The sequence below is a fragment of the Sceloporus occidentalis genome, unplaced genomic scaffold (assembly GCF_023333645.1).
Source record: "Sceloporus occidentalis isolate IW3139 unplaced genomic scaffold, rSceOcc1.0.p SCAF_13, whole genome shotgun sequence".
NCBI lineage: Eukaryota > Metazoa > Chordata > Lepidosauria > Squamata > Phrynosomatidae > Sceloporus > Sceloporus occidentalis.
This window is the reverse complement of record NW_028316993.1, coordinates 4,128,461-4,148,754: the sequence shown is the minus strand read 5'-3', so window position 1 is coordinate 4,148,754 and position 20,294 is coordinate 4,128,461. Positions and strand designations below refer to the sequence as shown.

At 46.1% G+C, this 20,294-nt stretch overlaps 1 protein-coding gene across 2 annotated transcripts; it reads left to right on the top strand.

Annotated features, from left to right (window-relative positions):
• The first annotated feature begins 1,056 nt into the window (after nt 1-1,056).
• LOC149304628 (Golgi-pH regulating cation channel-like) lies at nt 1,057-20,225 on the top strand. Of its 2 annotated transcripts, none has more exons than XM_089478995.1 (20): nt 1,057-1,230; nt 6,366-6,432; nt 6,525-6,616; nt 7,297-7,407; nt 8,148-8,219; nt 9,067-9,258; nt 9,569-9,656; nt 9,887-9,951; nt 11,073-11,256; nt 11,754-11,853; nt 12,233-12,326; nt 12,808-12,878; nt 14,510-14,616; nt 14,939-14,997; nt 15,508-15,611; nt 16,038-16,117; nt 16,283-16,344; nt 16,874-16,926; nt 17,485-17,515; nt 17,729-20,225. In XM_089478995.1, the coding sequence occupies exons 1-20, from the start codon at nt 1,081-1,083 to the stop codon at nt 17,768-17,770; spliced, it is 1,824 nt and encodes a 607-aa protein (XP_089335121.1). In that variant the 5' UTR covers nt 1,057-1,080; the 3' UTR covers nt 17,771-20,225. The 2 variants fall into 2 exon arrangements, with proteins under 2 accessions (XP_089335121.1, XP_089335120.1); XM_089478994.1 differs by lacking the exon at nt 12,808-12,878 and adding an exon at nt 12,445-12,518.
• Nucleotides 20,226-20,294: the final 69 nt, after the last annotated feature.

Sequence of the window (20,294 nt, the reverse complement as noted above, 5' to 3'; positions counted from 1 at the left end):
GGAGGACTGGCCTCTTTGGCTGTTGCTGCAGCAATGGGAACTAAAATGGAGTCACTCTGGAGTCTTAGGCCCAAAGACTATTCATAGGCTGCATTCACACTGGAGACATAATCTGGTTTGGACCCACTTTAACTGCCTTAGCTCAGTGCTATGGAATTCTGGGAGATGTCGTTGGTTGTGGCCCCAGAACTCCCAGAATTCCATAGCATTAACCCAAGGCAGTTAAAGTGGGGCCAAACCTCGCTCTGCTGCTACACTGCAGGAACAATCCAGTTTGAAACTGCTTTAACTGCCCTTGCTCAGTGCCATGGAATCCTGGGAGCTATACTGGGTTGTTATTTCTACAGTGCAGAACGAATATTAACAGCCCCTTGGTTCCCTCCTTTTCGTCCCTCCTCAGGGTTGCCTCTTTGCAGCCGGTCCCTAAAAGGTGCAGGAAGAGTGGGCGGGGCCGTGCGGAGGAAATGACATGACGCAGCCTCTCTGGGCGAAGGAGGGGTGGGGAAAGTGACACGGCGCAACTTCTCTGCGCAGGGCCTGAGGGAAGGGGCGGGGCCACGCGGGGAAAGTGACAAGGCGTAGCAGCTCTGTACTGGGTTGAGAGAGGGGGCGGGGCCACGCTGGAAAATGATATAGCGGAGCTTCCCTGGACGGGGAGGGCGGGGTCTAAGGGAGAGGGCGGAGCTACGCTGGGAAAGCGACATATTGTAGCCTCTCTGAGCCAGGGTGGGCGGGACTTCAGTGAAGGGGCGTGGCACGGCACAGTCTCCCTGAGCGGACCCTAGGGCAGGGGGCGGGGTCACGAGCGAAAGTGACACGCGCAGTTTCTCTTGGCGGGGCTTCGCAGGGGAAAGTGACATGGGCGGGATCTCGGTGCGGGGGCGTGGCCTCGTGCGGGAAAGTGACATGGCGCACCTTCTCGGGGCGGGGCCTAAGGGCGGGGGCGGGGCTAGGCTGGGGAAGTGACATGCGCAGTCCCCCCGGGCGGGGCCTCGCGGGATTCAGTGCCATGGCCGCCCCGCCCCTTTCCCCGAGGCCCCGCCCCGCCGTGTGCCACGTGACCCTTGGTTCCGGAAGAGGATGGCGGCGGGTGGGCGCCTGGCGCGCTGCTCGGGGCCGCGGCTCCGGCTGGGGCTCCTTGTGCTGCCGCTGCTGGGAGCCCTGATGGCGCCGGAGCCCGCCGCAGGGACCGCCTCGGAGCCCGGGCGCTGGAGCGGAACGGCGGAAGGGGTCAGTGTCGCGACGGAGGGGGCGGGGCCTGTCGCGACAGGAGGGTCACGTGGGAAGGGACGCACTTGGGACACTTCTGTGGGATTCTGGGAAAGGGAAGGAGGAAGGCATGGGATCCTAATAAGAGTATAGTGCATAAGGCAATGCAGTCTGAGAGGTCATGGACACTCGTCGCATTGGGCTGTGTGTTGTTCTGTTGTTGTTGTTGTTGTTGTTGTTGTTGTTGTGTGCCTCCAGGCCTTGTCTGAGTTCCTGCAGCCCTGAGCCGGCCCTGTCCTTAAGGCTTCCTTGGCCAGGTCTGTTCTGAAGGGTCTCCTAGGCCTCCCCTGAGGCTGAGAGAGTGTGACTTGGCCAGGGTCGCCATTGGGCTTCATGGCAGGATGGGGGTTTCCAACACTCAGATCAGTCTCTCTCTCTAGACATATAACATACAGACCCCCATCCTGTGCCTGTGTGCCTGTTGTGTCTAACTGCCCTTGAGCGGATCTCAGCCCCTGGCGACCCTTTGGGTGAGGCCTCTCCAAGACCCCTGAGGCTCCACTGCTCTGCTCAGGTCCTGCAAATCCATACCCAAGACCCCCTTCATAGAGTCTGTCTTTCCTCTCTCTCTCTCTCTCTCTCTCTGCTTTCTGGAGCCAAGGGGGGAAAGGTGGTCTGGGGAATCTGGTGTGACCGAGAAAGAGCTTTGAAGGAGGCTGCAAACTGCCCAGCCTTGGCATAGCAGAGGAACAGGGGTACTTTCAGGGGGAGGACTTGGATACTTCAAGCCAACCCATGTCCAAAATGGCAGAATTCTGCAAATACACATTTATTTTGAGTCCTTTTGTTGGCGGCTGTTGAGGAGCACTTTGTTGGCAACAAGGGGAAGGGAGGCCTTCAGAGGGGCAGAGAAAGACTGGACCCTATTTGGGGATGTGAATCCATCCTATCTAGAAGAAGGCATGAAAATGAAAGCTGCCTCAGAGGAAGATAGGAAAGAGCTGAGGGGTCTCCTCTGTTTGGGGTCATTTTCAGGACGGGAGAGCAGCTATTTTGCAGCTGACAACACTGGAAGCCAAAGCCTTGTCTCTCCTTAGGAGCATCTCAAGTGCGATTTACTGAGGGCAGCGACTAGAATATCTACGCAGATGAAGAGGAGGCAGCAACCAAGGCTGAGGGTGGCATTGCAGATGGCTTCCCCCTCCAACGTCTGCTGGATTTTCTGTTCAACGTCGAGATTTCGGGGAGGGTTGGCCTCTAATTGTCTTCATGTTTCAAAGAGAGAGCCATATTAGTCTATGCTGGCATGAAATGGAAACGTGGAGGAACGTAACAGCAACTTGGAGATGAAGTGATTTCTTTCAACAGGAGCTTCCATGGGTTTCAGTACTCTGCTTCAGATGCACTGGTTTATTTCAGAGGCAAAATAAGATGCATCTGAGGAAGAAGACTTAAGTCTATGAAAGCTCCTGCTGCCAACTTCTTTCTTTCAGTGAGTCTCAAAGGTGCTACAAGATCTCTCTACATACTGATTCTACAGACAAACGCAGCTACATCTAAATATACTACAGTATATTACACTATGCCACAGTACAGAGGATACTAAATATTGTCTGAGGAAGTAGACTGAAGCATAGGAAAGCTCCTGCTGCCAACTTCTTTCTTTCAGTGACTCTCAAAGGGGCCACAAGATCTCTCTATGTACTGATTCCACAGACTAACACGGCTATATCTTTGAATCAGTTAGTGTTAAAGATGTCACTGCATTCATTCTTTCCTTTCTCCTTTCCCATTTTAGGCCAGTTTGTTCAGGAGATCCAGTAAAACAGAGACTGGTAGAAGTGTCTGTCTCACAGATGAGCAACTGTTGAACCTAATTTGCTTCCTCAATAGATTTTTGCATGCATCCACTGCACTTTCTTTCTTTCTTTTGACCCAAATGCTGCCAATTCCCCCTTCCTTCTGTTGAAATAGAGGGCAATTTCACCCTCTCTCTGCCAAGAGGAGCCTTTTTCCTCCAAAAGGAGGTTACCTGGAAGTCAACTGCATTTTAAGAAGGTGTGCTTCCCCCTCCACCAACCACTCCTTCCTGTCCCTTTCATTTGTTCATCCATAAAATCCGACATTCAGTGTACCTGAAGATAAATAAAACATGGCAGGGGAATAAAATTACTGTTCAGCAAACAGATTGGTGGATGGAATCAAAATGTAAACGCAGCAGAGGTAAAATGCCTTTTCCCTGCAAATGCTTTGAAAGCAGGGAGTGCCGAAAATGTGTTTCTTTGCTTCTGAAATGGACCTGTTTACGGAGGCTGACAAGCTCTGCAGAGAAGTGAGGTATCTGGAACTTGTTTCCTCCCTCAAGGTTTGAAATGCTGCCTTGCTCTACTTTCCGTTGATCTTTGCTGGCATGCAGAAGGCTAGGAAGCGGTGAAGCCAAAAGATGTGCTGCATATCCCTGCTCAGCCATAGAAACCTACTGGGTGATCTCAGGCAAAGCACACTTTCTCAGCTTCAGAGGGAGGCAAAAACAAACCACCTCCGAACACGTCTTCCCATGAAAGCCTTGTAATATGTTCACCTTAGGGTCGCCATACGTCTGAAATGACTTGAAGGCCCACCACCACAACAGATAGAGGAAACAACAGGCAAATTGTACTTAGTTTTGGGATACGTTGGTAACAGTACCACTGGCTGACTTTGGGCAAGTCACATACTCTCAGCCTCAGGGGAAGTCAGTGGCAAACCTCCTCTGAACAAATCTGGCATTGCTTTCATTTGCCATTTTGATCTACTTTCAGCTGGTTTTGCTCTTGTTATTTTTCAGTTGTTGGGGGGCAGTTTCAGCATCTTGGAAATAATGGACACAAACTACCTTTTGACACGCAATTTTAGGTGCTGTTAGCCAGTTTTCAGGCAAAATAAATTGCCCCCAAATCAATGCCAATGAAAAAATGGGTGGAGGGTTTCAGGGATGCACTTTGGCATTCCTAGGGCCCCATGCAGCCGGGGGCCACACTTTACCACCCTTTAACTACCCCAACATACAGGTTACTTAGTGCCCCCGTAGCATTCCCAGTCGATGTCCTATTTGTAGTTTCTGACTTCCTACAGCCATAGTTTTTCTTGGCTAGGAAGGGACAGGAGGCCTTTTGCTTGGCAGCTCTTCATGGCATTGCCAGCCAGGCATAAGAAGAGATTGATGCCAGCCAGTTAGGGGGTATAGCATGGTGGGATTGTTTTGCCTTGGGAGGAATGTGTTCTCTCTATTATCCCTATGATAGGTGATGGCCTTTTTTAAACTACCTGAAGGGATGTAATGTAGAAGGTGGAGAGAGCTCATTTTCTGCTGCTCCAGAAACTAGAACACAAACTTATGGGTTCAAATGACAAGAAAGAAGATTCCATCTAAACCGTATGTGGAACTTCTTTGCTGTGAGAACTGTTGGGTGCTTCTGTGTTGTAGAAGCAATGTAGTTTGACACCACTTTATAGCTATAGCTCCATCCTATGGAAACCTGTGATTTATAGTTTTACGAAATCTTGAGCCTTCAGGGAGACCGAGGTTTGAATCCTTGCTCTGCTATGGGAACCCACTGGATGCTCTGGATCAAGTCACACTTTCTCAACTTCAGAGGAAGCTCAATGGCAAATCTGAAGAAATCGTACAAAGAAAACCTTGTGATAATTTCGTCTTGGGGGTTGCCGAAAGTCGGAAACAACTTGGAGGCACCCAGCAATAAAAAGCATTGAGAATATTGTTAAGAATACAATTAAAATAATAAAAATGAGTTGTAAAAAGAATAATCAGAAGCAATGCAAGGCCCTGCTAAAAGCCCTTTCTTCAACAACATTCAGATCTCAAAAGCCTGTTGGAATGAAAATGTCTTTGCCTGGAGCAAATATTTGGATCAAGCGCTGGTCTTCCATGGAATAAACTCCGGAGCTGTAGTAACCTCTCCATGAGTGAGCTGTAGTAGTCCCCGTTTCCCAGGGCTTTATGGCTGGCTAGCAGTCTCATTCAACAAGGTGCTTTCTTCTCTTCTTTCCTGAACCTCTGCCTGGGCTTGCTTGCCACTCCTGGCCAGGTGCTCTTGTAACCGGATTTCCCCCCAGTGCAAGATAAGGGCTGTTCTGAGGTCTGAGCTGCCTTTATTGCTTTTGGGCACAATAAAGCTATGTTTGCCCTTGGAAAACAACAGGTTGCAAGGCTGATTTGGGTCAGCAAAAGAATGGCATAAGGAATCCAGACCTATTTTGCTAGAACACAATTTAACATGTGGGCAGCAGAAGGCCTCTTTATGGATGTAGCTACACTGCAGAAATAAAGTAGTTCGACACTACTTTAACTGCCATGGCTCTGTCCTACATAACTACATAGAAGCTGGATGGCCCTAGGATTGTGTCTTCTTGCATGGCAGAATGAGGATAAACTGGATGGCCCTTCTGGTTTCTTCCAGCTCTATGATTCTAAGATCTATAACTGTAAAGAAAATAGATGCCACATGTCTTGACTTTCATGGTATTGCCCTACTTGACAGCATTCTGCAGTTCAAGTGCTGTGAAACCACACCAAGGGTGAGGACTCTTTGGCCTTCTGTATGGTTTGGACTACAACCCCCCTCTATTCCCTGACCTTTGCCTACAATGGACAGGTTGATGGGATTTATAGGCCCTGATCTCTGGTGGGACAAATGTCCCCGAACCCTGCATTACATAGTACACTTGTATTCTATTGTAGGCCATCCTGATTATCCCAGTAAACAGAGATGGGAGGTCTGACAGTAGTTGTTTGCTCAAAGCTGCCCTGCAAGTTCCTCTGTAGCACATGATGTGGACTTGAGACTCCCTTGTGTTTGTTCTTGCCTGTTTGCAAACTTTACCCATTGGAAAACATTGCCTATCATGCATATCATCAATACTTTCTCTTCCCTTCACCATTTTCTCCTTCAGAGGAGTTGAGGTTGAAATATTCCACTGGGAACCCAGGGCTAGATTTGCTTATGTTATGAGTCAGCGTGAAAGGAGAATTCTTCCCTGGTCACCTAAACTGGTTTCTTTGGGGAAGTAATGGCCCAAAACCAGGACTGTGTGTGCCCCTCTCCACAAATGCTTTCCCTGTTCTTCAGGTTGTGTTTTCTTTTTCCCCCACCCAGAACCAGACAGAGAATGTGTTCACCTTCTCCAAGACGATGTTTAGCGGTACTTGGATTATCGTCAAATGTGAGTCCCAGGGCTTCTTTAAAACGTGTGTACAGATCTTCCCTCCCAGCTGGCTTCCCATAGACCTGACCTCATCGTGTTTTCCTTTGCAGTTCCACATGAGCGCTGCAACAGCTCTGAAATCATCTTGAACATTACATGGTACCTCCGCAGTTCCCGTTGCCACAATGAGGTCTACATAAATGTGAGGATCTAGCCAGCTCTTTACTCATAGGAAAAGAAGGGACAAGGCAGGAAATCCTAAAAGCCCATGGCAGGGGAGATCAACTGTGTGTCAGGGGCCAGTTCCAGGGGCTGGAAGGGGAGTTTGACAGTTTTCCTTTGCATTCCCATATGTTTGACAGCGAAAATGACATCCGCAAATATGTATTTGTATTTGATGCTTTTCTCCTCGTGTGAGAACCAAGGCGGCTTTGAGCGTAGAATTAAAACAAAACACAGTAAGAAAAACACATGGTACAATTTAAAAACATAACAAAACCTTAAACAGATCATTATATTAACATATTTAATCCTGTTTAAAAGATACATAAATGATAAGATATTAAAATGTGTAAATAATTACTGTTATTAAAACGTTCAAAACAGTTTAAAATGCATATAAAACATAAGATAAAGGTAAGAGACGAGGGGGGCGGGGGTTGGAGGTATGACAGACTGGGGGGTGCTTTGGGGCTCCCAAAAATCAGATCCGTGGGCTGTGGGCCATACTTATCCCAGCCCAAGCCAATGGGATTTCTGGGGCAGGTGGAAGGTGGAGACGTCCCACAACTATGACGCTCAAAACTCAAGTGTGTAATCACAGAGACATAAATTAATTTCCCGTTGAAGAATTGTTTACATTATCCCTTTCTCTCCAAACAGAAAAACGAAGCCATTTCATACCTGAAGAATTATGAAGATGCGGTCAGCACAGTTGGGGATGGCCAGTACACTTTGCAGAGCACCCAGATTCAATGCGGCCGCCTTCATGAGGTGGGACATTCAAAATGGCAGACCAGCATCAGACTTTTGAGAGTGGGGGAAATGGGAGCTCATTTCAAAGAGGTAGAAGGAAGATGTGCATTAGCAAACAGTAGACACTGGGATGGTTTGGAAGAGATGGGGTTGGGCCAGCAGTCTCTGAAGCAGAAGGCCTATGGATGGAGTACTGATAAGGGTAGGGTAATCTTGGAAGAGAAAAGAGTTTGGCGAGGCAGTTTCTGGGAGAGGGGACACCTAGAAAAGAAACAGAATAGCGGGAGGAGGAAGCTTTGGGCTTCATAGTACACTCAAGGACAGTTTGTGTTGGGCCAAAACATGGGGTGGGATCAGGATTCAACTGTATTTCTAGGTGGCCCAGTGGAAAGAAAAAGACCTAGATAGGATGTTGGAGCAGAGCTATAAAAAGTTATATTTGGGTCTATATTGCCCAGATCTCACCCTGCAGCCAAGATTTGGCCCAGCTGCTTCAGTGAAACCAACATGGAGGCAAATATTACAACCATATTTGAAGCAGATTTGTTTCACAGTGCAGTCCTCCATCTGTTCTTGGAACACATCTCCCACCATTCTTACTGATAGACTCGATGCTGAGAAATACTGGGTACTGTAGTTTAACAATATCTGTATAGCTGCAGGATTCCCTCTTCTGTTGCAGTGAATGCAAAGCTGTCTCAGGGGCAGTGGCTTTTGGTGGGAGAGAAGAGGGTTGATTTTGTCTCCCTTTTTTTTAGCTGCACATCACAGAACTCCCAAAGCCCCGGAAACTGAGGCCTTTACGAGGGCAACAACCTGTCGCCAGTTTGGTGAGTTGAGATAAGAGGGCATCAAAAGACAGGGGGCTTCCTTTACGAGGAAAAGGAGGAGTTTGTGAACTGGCTTGGGTTGGCCCATGGACCTGCAGTGCTGGGCTTTATAAGGTGACTGGATCCATTCATGGAGAATGCAGGCCATCAGCAGCTACTGGTCAGAACAGCCATGTATCCCTTCCATTACAAGGGACAGTGTGCCTCTGCCTATCCATTGCTGGGGAGTGAGATGGAGGGTGCAGTTATGCACATGTCCTGATGGCAGGCTTCCCAAAGATATTTGGTTGGCCCCCATTATAGGATATGTATTTTTCACATGAGTTGGAGTATATGTTTTCAGCAATTGAGGCTGTGGATACAACACACCTTCAGCAACTCTGTTTTTCTGTTGTCAGGCTCTGTCTCCTTCATAAGTGGCAAATGTATGCCAATTAAAAACATGAATTTAAAAGAGGTTTGAAAAGGAACTATAATGTCAAACTATAATGAGACCAACACAAATACACTAAAACACACCCCAGTTAAAAGACCTTCGGCAACTAAGTGTTAACACTTAAAGGAGTTTGCTTGATGGTGGGGAAAGCTGCTTTCAGGCAGATGTTGGGAAATGCCTATCATTCAGATCCAGTTTTTTGTTTTGTTTTCTTTTGTTTTTGGTGACTTCTGTGACAAAATGAAATTCCTGGAAAATTTCCTGTTACATGAGGATTAAACAATAACAGCAGCATTTTCAGCAATAGCAGTTTGCCATATTTGTCAATTTGGGGTTGCAGGAACCTGGGGCAGGGGAGACTCATTTTCTCATCTCCATCCCCTAATGCCAATGTCCGTGTTCAATCCACAGCCAGGGGTAGAAAAGCGGGATGCCCCCAAACCTTCAGATGACAAGAAAGATGAGAAGGAAAAGGAGGCAGGAAGCAGCCAAATCCCCAAAGAAGGACAAAAAGCAACAGAGAAGGGCCAGGCAGGGAAGCCCTCTGCTCCGACGGATGGTGAAGACACCAAGAAACCTGATGCAAAAAAGACCCCGCCAGAGGTGATTTAAATTGCTTAAAAGCGTAAGAGAGCAGCCTTATGACTTCGATTCAGTCCAGTCATGTTGTGTTATGCATGAATCTCATCTCCTTAGAGCCAAACCCAAGTTATGGTTGGAGTACCTCATGGGTAGCATAGCTAGTGGCTGGGCTGAGAGGGGGATTCTGGAAGGTGTAGGTTTGATTTCTGACACTCTGGTTTCAGGGCAGGGGGGTCTTTCCCATCATGCCTTCCTGGAGATGGCCAGTTCACCATGAATAGCCTGCCATAATGCTGCTCCTTGGATGACTCGGGATGTGTTTGCTTTTCAGCCTTCAGCAATTGCTGCAACATGGGACGATGGACCATACGTCTTCATCCTTAGCATCAAGAGCCAGTCTTCAAACTGGGAGATCCCTAGTGAGTGATACCAACAGGTTTGATGGGGTATTAGTAGGTTTTCTTTTGCCCGGCATACCATGAAATGCAAAAGCACCTTCGTCGTCATACAGAAGAGGGGTGGGATTTTGAGTGGGGGTCTCCAGAATGTAGGGTGGTCATTTTTACACCTGATGACTTCCTCCTCAGCTGCACCATCCTCTTCAGTGCCTTTTTCATCCACATGTTTCCTTTCCCATTTCAACCTCCAGTTGATGTCCAGATGAAGCATCCTGTCTACCAGTACATCTCAGCTTCTGAGTGGCCTCTGATGGTGGTGAGTTGAGGTTTGAGACAATACCTTTCTTCTCCTCTGCAGAGATAGATGTGGCTGTATCAGCCTTGGTGCATGGTCAGATCAGTTTGACTCTGAGCCCTTTGAACCAATCCCCATGTCATAATTTTAGAATTGTGCCTTGGGAATCACATAGCATTCACTTTTTAAACCTTTTGTTTTCCAAAAATCTCCAGCCTAGAACCTGAGGCAAAGCTTTTGGAATCAAGAATTTTATTAAAAGTGAAAGAAAGTACCTTTAAGACTAAAATCTTGGTGGGAGCTAAGAAAGGTTAAGAATAGGATGTAATGAATTCTTTGACCCTGGTAGTTTCTGTTTCCCATAATCCTCCTTTAAACTTTCTCTACTTTCTGGGAACTTGGGGGGGGGGGGGACAGGTGAGTATGGGACCATTTTGTGCATAGGTAGCAGTCTGAATTTGGCATGGATGGTAGACTTGAAAAGGATGCTCTTAGCTGATAGATAAGCACCTGATGAGCTCTTTCCTCTGGAACTGTATTACAGTGGAAAACTCTAGAATGGTTGTGCGTTAACCAATTTAGTTCTATTTTCCTGGAGTTTGGAGTAAAAAAGAATCCAGTGTGTCCTAATGCTTTGGAAAAGTTACTTTTGATGACTGCAACTCTCAGAATCCCTAGCCAGGATAGCTGTAAGGGATTCTGGGAGCTTCAATCCAGAAAAAGATAATATTTCCAAGTTCTGTTGCTTCCATGCATGCCTACCGTTATGGGATCATTGAGTCATAGAATGAAAGTGATGTCAAACTGGATTATTTCTGCAATGTTGATGCAGCGTCAGTCAGTTCCATGTAGATATGTGTACATTAGTCTTGGTGCATTGTCAGTTTGGTTTGATTTTGAGCCTACCGAATGCTATAAATCTTTAAATAAACCAGTCAATCTCAATCTGTTCTAATGGTGTAGAGAAAGCCAAGGTGCCCCCAAAATGTGGTGTCCTGGAGAAAGTGGTATCCCATAGGGATCTCATGAGATCAAGATGCAATCCAAGGGCCACAAGTTCACTTCCCATGCAATACTGAATTCTCCTAGTGCTCTAAACTCAGCCATCTCTTTTCTTTCCTCCTTCCCTGCACTGACTGCAGTTCTATATGGTGATGTGCATCGTGTATGTTCTCTATGGCGTTCTCTGGCTCGTCCTGCTGGCCTGCTACTGGCGTGACATCCTCCGCATTCAGTTCTGGATCGGTGGCGTCATCCTTCTGGGTATGCTGGAGAAGGCTGTCTTCTACGCTGAGTTCCAGAGCATCCAGAGCCAGGGAGTGTCAGGTGAGTGGTGTTCATTTTGAACCCTCTGCCCAAACAGAAACATTTTTCCTTTGTAGAATTGAACTTGGTTGGGTCACCCAGTTTGCTGCAGTACAGTATGATATGGTGTATGCTGGCAAACCCCACAAAAGAGTTAAATATCTAAGAGCAAAGCTTTAAAAACAAGGGTACACATAGTGCAGCCCAGAGGCCACATGCAGCCCCTGAAGCCCATGTTTGTGGCCCTTGAACTCTGGTCCCACCCCAACAGTCTTCTCAAGCCCCAAGGTCTCCATTAGTGTGATTTTCAAGCAGTTCTTGCTTGGGTCACATACTTCTCTTCTCTCTGAATAATCCCATCTCCTTGGATCCATGTTAAGCACAGAGGAGCAGTATCCCAGTGAAAGGTTGTGGAGTGTTCCTTCAAAGCCATCCAGCTATTCCTCTCCAGCCCTCACCCTTCCACCAAAACATGCTTTGTCTCAGAGTAATTCTTTCTCTTCTTCCTCTTTTTCCAGTTCAAGGAGCCGTGATATTTGCAGAGGTTTTGTGCGCTGTGAAGCGGATGTTGGCCCGAGTCCTTGTCATCATTGCAAGCCTGGGATATGGCATTGTCAAGTGAGTATCCCAAATAAGAAATTGTGTGTGGTGGAGTAGCTTTGTGCAGGAGGAGAGGGAAGCATCGTAGCTGAGGATCAGAGCCTGAAGAAGCCCCAAGGTCCCATAATCACTGGTATCTCTAGTTAGAAGCTCAGCTTTGGTAACAATCTGAGAGCCACAGCCTCTCAATTTTTGGCCCTCTCGGACTCCTGTAGGTCACATGCACTTTCATTTGTTTGAAATAGGTAGCGACATACCCCTGGCTTCCCATGAGTAAATTCAGGGCCTTATCCATGGTGGGTGGGAGAGCAGCATTTCATCACAGAATTAAGATACCCAGCTTCAGGGTATAACCAGTAGCACCACTTTTGACCAGACTCTATTTCCCTGCCTTCAGGCCACGCCTGGGAGCCCTCTTGAACCGTGTCGTTGGTGTCGGGCTCATGTACCTGATCTTCTCCATCATCGAAGGAGTCCTGCGGGTGAAATCGGTAAGGGGGAAGACAGTCGGTAAACGGGGTGGGGGTAAAGTAGGACCAGGAGTATGTGTGTGCTGGACTAGGAGAATCTGGGACTCCAGTCTCAGCGTCTGATTATCCCCTACCCCAGGAACAACCAAACGTAGCCACCCTCGGCTGTGAAATTTTTCTGGCTTTTGTGGATTCCTGTATCGTCTGGTGGATATCCTTTACCAGGAGTTGTGTGTGCGTGTGTAAGAAACTGTGTGGTTTATGTTTACAGCATGTTGACAGCCTTCCCTCCTCTCTATTTTGCAACACCCCTGTGTGGGTCACCTGCCAGCAATTCTCACTCACCCTAGGTGATAATGTTAACTGTTGATAAGTCCTATATTTAACAGCAAATGAACCCTGCCTTTTGCCCACACTCTGTATTCCTCCCCCTCCTCCTATCTCTCCTCACCAAAAATCTCTTTTCCTTCTCTCTTTTTTTTTTCTCTCGTTTTTTCCCCAGGCGCAAGATGACTTGGTGCTGCTAGCTGCTATCCCCTTGGCTATGCTTGACTCTGCCCTTTGCTGGTGGATATCCTCTACAGCAGGCCTATCTCGGGTTTAACCTGCTTGTTCCTTACCTTCTCCTCCTCCTCCCTCTTCCCTCGGACGGTTCTTGGACCTTCTAACTCTACAAGCATTCACTGTGTTTTAAGCTGTTGACCTCTTTGGCCATAATGACATGGATCCCCCCCTCCCTACATGGATTCCCTGAGAAAGGGAAGTTGTTGGCTCTGCAGTCAGTAAGACAGGAAGAAAGGGATTCTGGGACTTTGGTTCACTTGTAACTCTTGTTAGTACAGGCCTCTGTCCCAAGATCCAGAAGGTAGGATAGTGTGGTCATGCGTTCTAGAGGAGAGTCTTAAAAGCCCTATTTTTAATATGTGGAACCACTGGCTGGCACTTTGTCAGTGATTTAGATATACATAAGTGCATTCCTTTTAGGATGGGGCACAGAGGGCTATTTACTTGCGTTCGTGCTCCATCCTAAAACCTGAAAAATACTAGGAGGTGATGACAAGCTAATCATCAAGAGCCATTTGATTTCCATTTGTATAAGAACATACAAAATATGTACTTCCACAGTATGCATTGATGTTTTGGATAAATGAATGCGCACAGCTGTTGGAACAGCCGTATATACATCCTGATAATAGCTGTCTCCTACTGGGACCCTCAGGTAATAAAAGGGTATTCATCTATGGTGACCCTTGGATTTTTATAGTCCCAGAGGAACCCTCAGCTTGCTTTAATGTATCTCATTTCTACTGGGACTCAACTTGTAAAAGTGTAATATGTCGTTTGCCATGATTTCTAGATTGTTATAGTCCTACTGGGATTCCTAGTTCTCTAAAGTGGATTTTTGTACATCAGTTTCTGTGGCAATTAATGGAAGTTGTTTTACCCTTCAGGTTTTTATTTGTATAGTTCTAGACACTTGCATTTGTAGAGTAGAAAGTGGATATAACAACTGTTTGTTTTGGATATCTTACTGCATTATCAATTTATGATTTATATTTGGGGGGGGGGGGTTATTCCTGTTTCGAGGATTAGCTTGTCATCAACTCCTTGTGTTTTCTCCTTGTTTTCAAAAGTAGGGACTGAGGACTTATACCTGTTTTGCACCATCCGGAAACCTTCCACTCTAAATTGACATTAAATCCCCAGTGCTTGGGATTCTTGAACTCCAGTGTAAGCCACATTCATGCTAGTGAAGATCTATCTATATACATGGTGGATCTTGCAACAGTAGGAGATTGAAGCAGACTCAAAAAATACAGCTTGGTTCAGAAAGTCCAGAAGCAAGCTGTGTATTTTGTTGATGCCTAAAGTTGGCCATTGGTAGTTTCTTCTGTTTTTCGCCACTTGTAATTTGAAATGCTCTTGATTTTTTCTGGGCCATTGCAAGGAAAAATTTAGGGAAATGGGGTGGATGGAAGGGTGGGTATGTTTAACAGTTGCCCTCGTTCCGGGTGAAAGATTGAACAGTTATGGTAAGGTCCACAATGATAGGAGAGTCAGTTTGGAAGTGGATTTTATCGCCTGTGGTGCCCAGGACTGTGCACTGCTTGGAGGGAGGTCTAGTTCCCATGTTCCCCATCTGGGTGGCTTCTCTGTTTCCTCCCCTTTCCACACAATACTGTCTTCCTTAATGAGCAACACATCCTCATTAGTCTGGTGCAAACCATGAAGCTTTTGAAACTCCGTCGGAACTTGGTCAAGCTCTCCCTCTACCGCCATTTTACCAACACCCTCATCTTCGCTGTCATTGGTGAGTTGCCTTCCTTGAAAGGAATGTGCGTGTCTGTGTTTGAGTGGGAGAGATACCCAACTCCTTTGGAATTATGGGAGTTGTAGTCTGACAGCTGGCAGGCATCAGGTAGGAGAAGTGTAACTTACACATTCTGATGGGTTTTTTTAGAGGCAGTGGTATGAAATGGTTAAAGCACAGGTCTGGGGTGTGGAAAAGCCAGGTTCTGGTCCCCCACCAAGATGTGGAACAAGACATTTGTGCATATCTCCACACTCCCAGTAAACTGGTATTTCAGCCCCTACCATTAGACCTGACTTCTGTGTAACTGTTCTCTCCACAGCCTCGGTGATCTTCATTATTTGGACCACAAAGACATTCCGGCTTGCCACCTGTCAGTCTGTGAGTTGGCGTTTCCTGACGGGGGGATTGGGGAGCCAAGTTGGGCCTTTCCCCTGCCTTTTTAAAATTAGTTTTAAAAACATTATGCAACCCCTTAATTCTTAGTTATTGCATCCTTTGCCCAGTGTCTCAGTGATATTGCAGGTGTCAACCAAGTATATTAAAAAAAAAGTGGGGGGGTCATTTGGAATGTATTCCCCAAATAAAGATTTACCACCAACAACCAGTTTTCCCTGTCTGAACGAAAACTTGAAACGGGGGTTGAGGGCGAGTAAATACTTTTCCTAGAGGCTTCATTTTAAAGCATGAGTGAGCAACCAAATGGTGCTTGGGAGGGATGTTGCATCACTTCGTGTTGCCATTTTGAGATTGCCTTTGATGAAAAGAGGTATGTGGAGGTTATGAGAGGCTTTTCTGTGGGGCTGGGAGAGTTTTAGTATGTCTGCAAGGTTATTAGGCCAAAGGACTGCCATTTTGGGAGCTTACGTTCTTTGTAACCTCACTCACCAGGACTGGAGGGAACTCTGGATCGATGATGCCTTTTGGAGGTTCCTTTTCTCCATCATCCTGTTGGTGATCATGTTCTTGTGGAGACCATCTGCCAATAACCAAAGGTATGGAGAAGGCCCATCCAGGTCTGGGTTCTTTGTATCCAGGGTGGAAGACCCTGGCAACATCTGCACTTCGGAAATAATCCAGTGTGATACCACTTTAACTGCCATGGCTCAGTGCAATTGAATCCTGGGTTTTGTGAGATATTTAGCCTTTCTATCAGAGTGTTCTTGCGTCACAACAAACCCCAGGATTCCATAGCACTGAGCCATGGCAGTTAAGGCAGTGTCAAAGTGCATTAATTCTGCAGTGTAGATGCAGCCAAGGAAGGAGTTCTTAGTAGTGGGTCTGGGAATGATCCTGTAGTACCTATATTGGTACTGAGTTTTATAGGATGCACTTTCAATCCAAGCAGAAAGAGCAGTGTGTATGAACATCCCATCACTGTCCCCTCCTGATAATGCTGGGTTCTTGGCTTACTTTCACAGATATGCCTTTATGCCCTTGGTAGATGAAGGCAGTGAACAGGAGGATGAAGATGAAGAGCACATGGTCAATGAGGCCTATGGTAAGTCAGGCTGGACCCCTTTGTGGGGAAACCTGTTCCACCCCATAGGACTTGATGGGACTTGTGAGGCCATCGTTTCCATCTACAATAACATCAGACTGAAAGAGATCCTTTTTGTGAAGGAATGACTGAGAGGAGTTTTTTGTTTCTTTGTTCATTTTGCAGAAGGGATGAAGATGAGAGGTGGAAAACCCGAAGCCAATGGGATCCTCAAGGGCAGCAGAGTGGTAAGAATCTTGTATTGTATCACCATAAAATGGATTCTAACATACACACCCCATTCCACTTCCTTGTTTAAGTTTTAGGATTACATGCCCTTTAACAACTGTCCCATTTTGGCAGCTAATTCTCAGTTAATTCCCAGTTAATCTTCTGCCGTCCCACTTTATCACCTGCTTTTAAAAGATCCCGTTTCTCTCTTCTCTTTCCACTTCTCCTCTTTGTCCTCAGCTTACATCGGTTGCTGCAAATTGCAAATAAATATGTCCAAATCCAAGAAAATAAACTGAATTATTTGAAAATAAACTGAATTATCATCACTTTTTTTGAGATTGTAAACTCCTTGGCCTCACACTGTTCTGGTGGTTGGGTTGGGTGCCCCTACTAATATACAACTAGGTGAAATTTTAACAGAAGTGGTTTTCCCAGCCATGCTATTAAAAAGCATATTTAATTTGACCAGCTTGTGTTCCTTACTCATTTACCTTCTTAAATCTTGCTCTCTCCAACTGGTGTGCTTCTTTTCTCCTTTCGCAGGATGAAGACTTGAAATGGGTTGAAGAAAACATTCCCTCTTCTATGGCTGATGTGTAAGTTTCAGATATATAGATAGAGATATAGATCTCCTGTGTGTTTATTTGGGCAGTCAAGCTATGCAGCCTTCAGTCATTTCATTGAGTAATGGATTGCTTCAAGTCCACCTAAGTTTCTTTTCACACCACACAGTTATAGCGCTATGATCCACCACTTTGACCCCAGGATCCCATAGGATGTTGCTTTCATAGGTAAAGTGGATTCATAGCGCTATAATGTAATTTGCAAGTGTGCTACTGAAAAGTGGGGTGTTGAAAAGCCTCCTGTAATTGTGGAGCATGAAAGGGCACCTAGTTGTCACCTTAGTCCAGGAGGGGAGGATCGATCTAGTCACCTATTAGTGGACTTGAGACCATTCTGTTTGAAACAGCCTACAAATGTCCAAGAAAACCACACTACAAAATTAGTCTTGCATCAAGTAGTAATAGAAGGAAGTAGAAGTAGCTGAAGTTCTTAAAATGTAACTACTGGAACACAGAGCCACCCACTAGCAGGCTACAGATACCATGATTTTGTTTGGAGTGTAATTCCTATCCTTCTCCCTTCTCTTCCAGTGTGCTGCCTCCTTTGCTGGACTCTGATGAGGTAAGTGTGCTTCAGTGGCCTATTCAGAGCTCCATTCAGCATGAATGAGATGGAAAATTGAGGAGAGAAAGTGAAATAGGAGCAGAGATAAAGACAGGCTCCATTAGTATACTGGACTTTTGGTAGAATTCCTGTCCTGCTATAAAGACAAAGGATGTTATCATTTCTTTTCTCTTCTTTTTCTTTCCCCTCTTTTCCCTGTGACCCTTGCAGGAAATAGTGACCACCAAGTTTGAAATGTCCAAGATGGAATAAAAACCAGATCCAGACCACTTGCTCGGCCGTCACCCCTTCCTGATGGGTTTTGTTATAGGGATGAAGATGGACATCTCTTTTTTCATTTTTTCACTTGCATATATTTATATATATATATATATATATATATATATATATATATCTCCATCCATATATATATATATATATATATATATATATATATATATATTTGTATATGGTTAAAAAGATTATTTTATTACCTTTTGCCTTTCTAACTCTGGAGCTTTTGTCAGGCCAGGACTTTTGCTTGCCCCACCAAAACTGGGGGGCAGAAGCGCTGAGGTCCCAGTTTCCTCCAGTTGGAGAGGAGGGTCCTGGAACGACACGACTGACTTTTGGCTCCGTTTGCCTCTCTCCCAGACTGCATTTGGAAAGTGGGTTTTCCAGGGTGGAAACGCAGGGGCTACTCAGGCCTGGATTATTGCCTGGCTTGGGATTACTACGGTGGTTGGACCTGTGTGGATTGCAGGAAATGTAACGGCTGAAGGGTGTGTGTATATACAAATCCAGAGCTGAGAGGAACGTTACAAATGTCTTGCCTTTTCTGCTCGCCTTCCTCCAGGTTACACTGTCATCCCAGCCTTGCGAGGCCTCGGTGGTGGAAAGATGACCAGTGACCACAAGCGTATGCATGTATTTCTCTCCATTGTTTCATTTTCGATAGGAGGAGGGGAAGGGAATAGGTCGGTGCTGGATGCTCAGGGTCTCCATGAAAGGAATTTCTTAAAAAGGCGTAAGATATGGGCACCTGTCTTTTTGATGACAGTGTGGATGTATTTGCAGAGAAGAGGCCAACAGAGGCTATACTTTTTGAAAGGGACAAAGAAAGAGGGAGTGATGTGGAAGGTCACGGTTGTCTGTCACTAAGGCAAGGAAGAGGGCTGTGGCTGAGATCTTAGGAAGTTCCAGCAAAATGGAACATCCTGCCAGCGTTTCTACACCAGATTGCTTGGCACCCAGCTCTTTTTTGGTATTGTGAACACTCAACTCGGAGGGTCCTACGAGCCAAAACACTTACGGAAATGTTGACTTGGGACATTTTCCAAGCCAGCCTTCCCATAAGTGCCTGGGCTTGTAGGCTCCCCAAGAGCCAGGCGTTGATGAACCCAGGCTGATCTCAGTGCATGTGCTGAGTGCCTGCTTCTTCCATGGCAGTGGTCTGCACATTTGCTGCCACTCTTCTTGTGTGCAGGGAGTGACCGGTTATCTCCCGGTGTGAGCGATAAAACAGTCTGTTACACTAACCCAATGGTCTTTTCTGTGAGCAGTTTGACACTTGGACATCCCGGCTTGCATTATGTGTTAACCTCGGTTGAGTCCAGGAGTTCATTTTGCAAGGAGGAGAGGAGTGAAACCTTTGCCGCTGGTATGGGGTTTCTGCAGCCTTTGTCTTATGTTGCTATTACCTAAAACCCAATGAAAACAACATAAGGGGAGCCATGGATGAAGAGCAACTCAACAGGGGACCCCACACCGCTGAGCATGGAGCCAGTTGTGTGCGGCTTTCACCTGGTTAGTTGAAGGCTCTTGGATCAAATTTGGTAGCGGCAACTCCTATATCTGTGCTCCAGGCCAGGAGCATCACAGGGACCTCAAGAGCACAGTTTGTTAACTGACAGGCGGAGAGAGGGCATTCCATCCTTTCCAGTTTGAATCTGACTTGGGGGTCGGCATAGTATTGCCCATGGACCACATCTGGAAGGATATGAATTTTTCAAAGACTTGTTTTTGCCTCCAAATTTCCTCAGGGGTGTGTGGGGGCATTTCGTCCATGTTTTTTTGGCCTCTCCCAGGCCATTTTAGTTCCAGGGGAGGCCTTTTTTTAAAAAACAAGAAGTGATTTCTTGTTGCTAAAAAAGCCTTTTCTGAGCATAAAATGGTCAGTAGGGTACAAAATATGTCAAAGAGCTCCTTAGAGCGTGTTTTGGGGCAAAGGTTTTGGGGGTGCATGCCTCCACTATCTCCTAAGGGGCTAATGCTAGCCACTCACAGTTGCCCATTCTGGTCCAATTGGATGGAAACCGTTTTGTTCAAAATACGGTCACTTTTGCCCTGTCCCTCTCATGCTCTTAGGTCCAAAGCGATGCTCTCTTCTTGACTTGCACAATAAAGAAGAGCCTTCTCTATTTGGACCGCTTGACGTAGATCATGCCCAGCCTTAGTTCTGCATTTTAAAAAATCGTTTTCTAATGAAAAATGAAACCCAATTGGAGCCACGGAGAGAGCTTTACTCATGGCTTGTTTTGTTTTTGTTCTCCCCTTTCCTCTGATCCGATGTGCTTTGAAATTGTCTGGATGATTCGGGGCGGGAGGGCAGGAAGATTAAGATTTCCTTACCAAGAATCTTTATTTATTTTGAAATTGTACATAAGACTTCTGGGAGGGGAAGGTGTCTGTTTTATGCAGTAATATTTAAAAGAAGAAAAAAATCACACCCCCAAATTTGTGTCTTTGTGTGTGTCAAGGGGGACTGTGTTTTGGGAAGGAATATTAAGGGTACAGC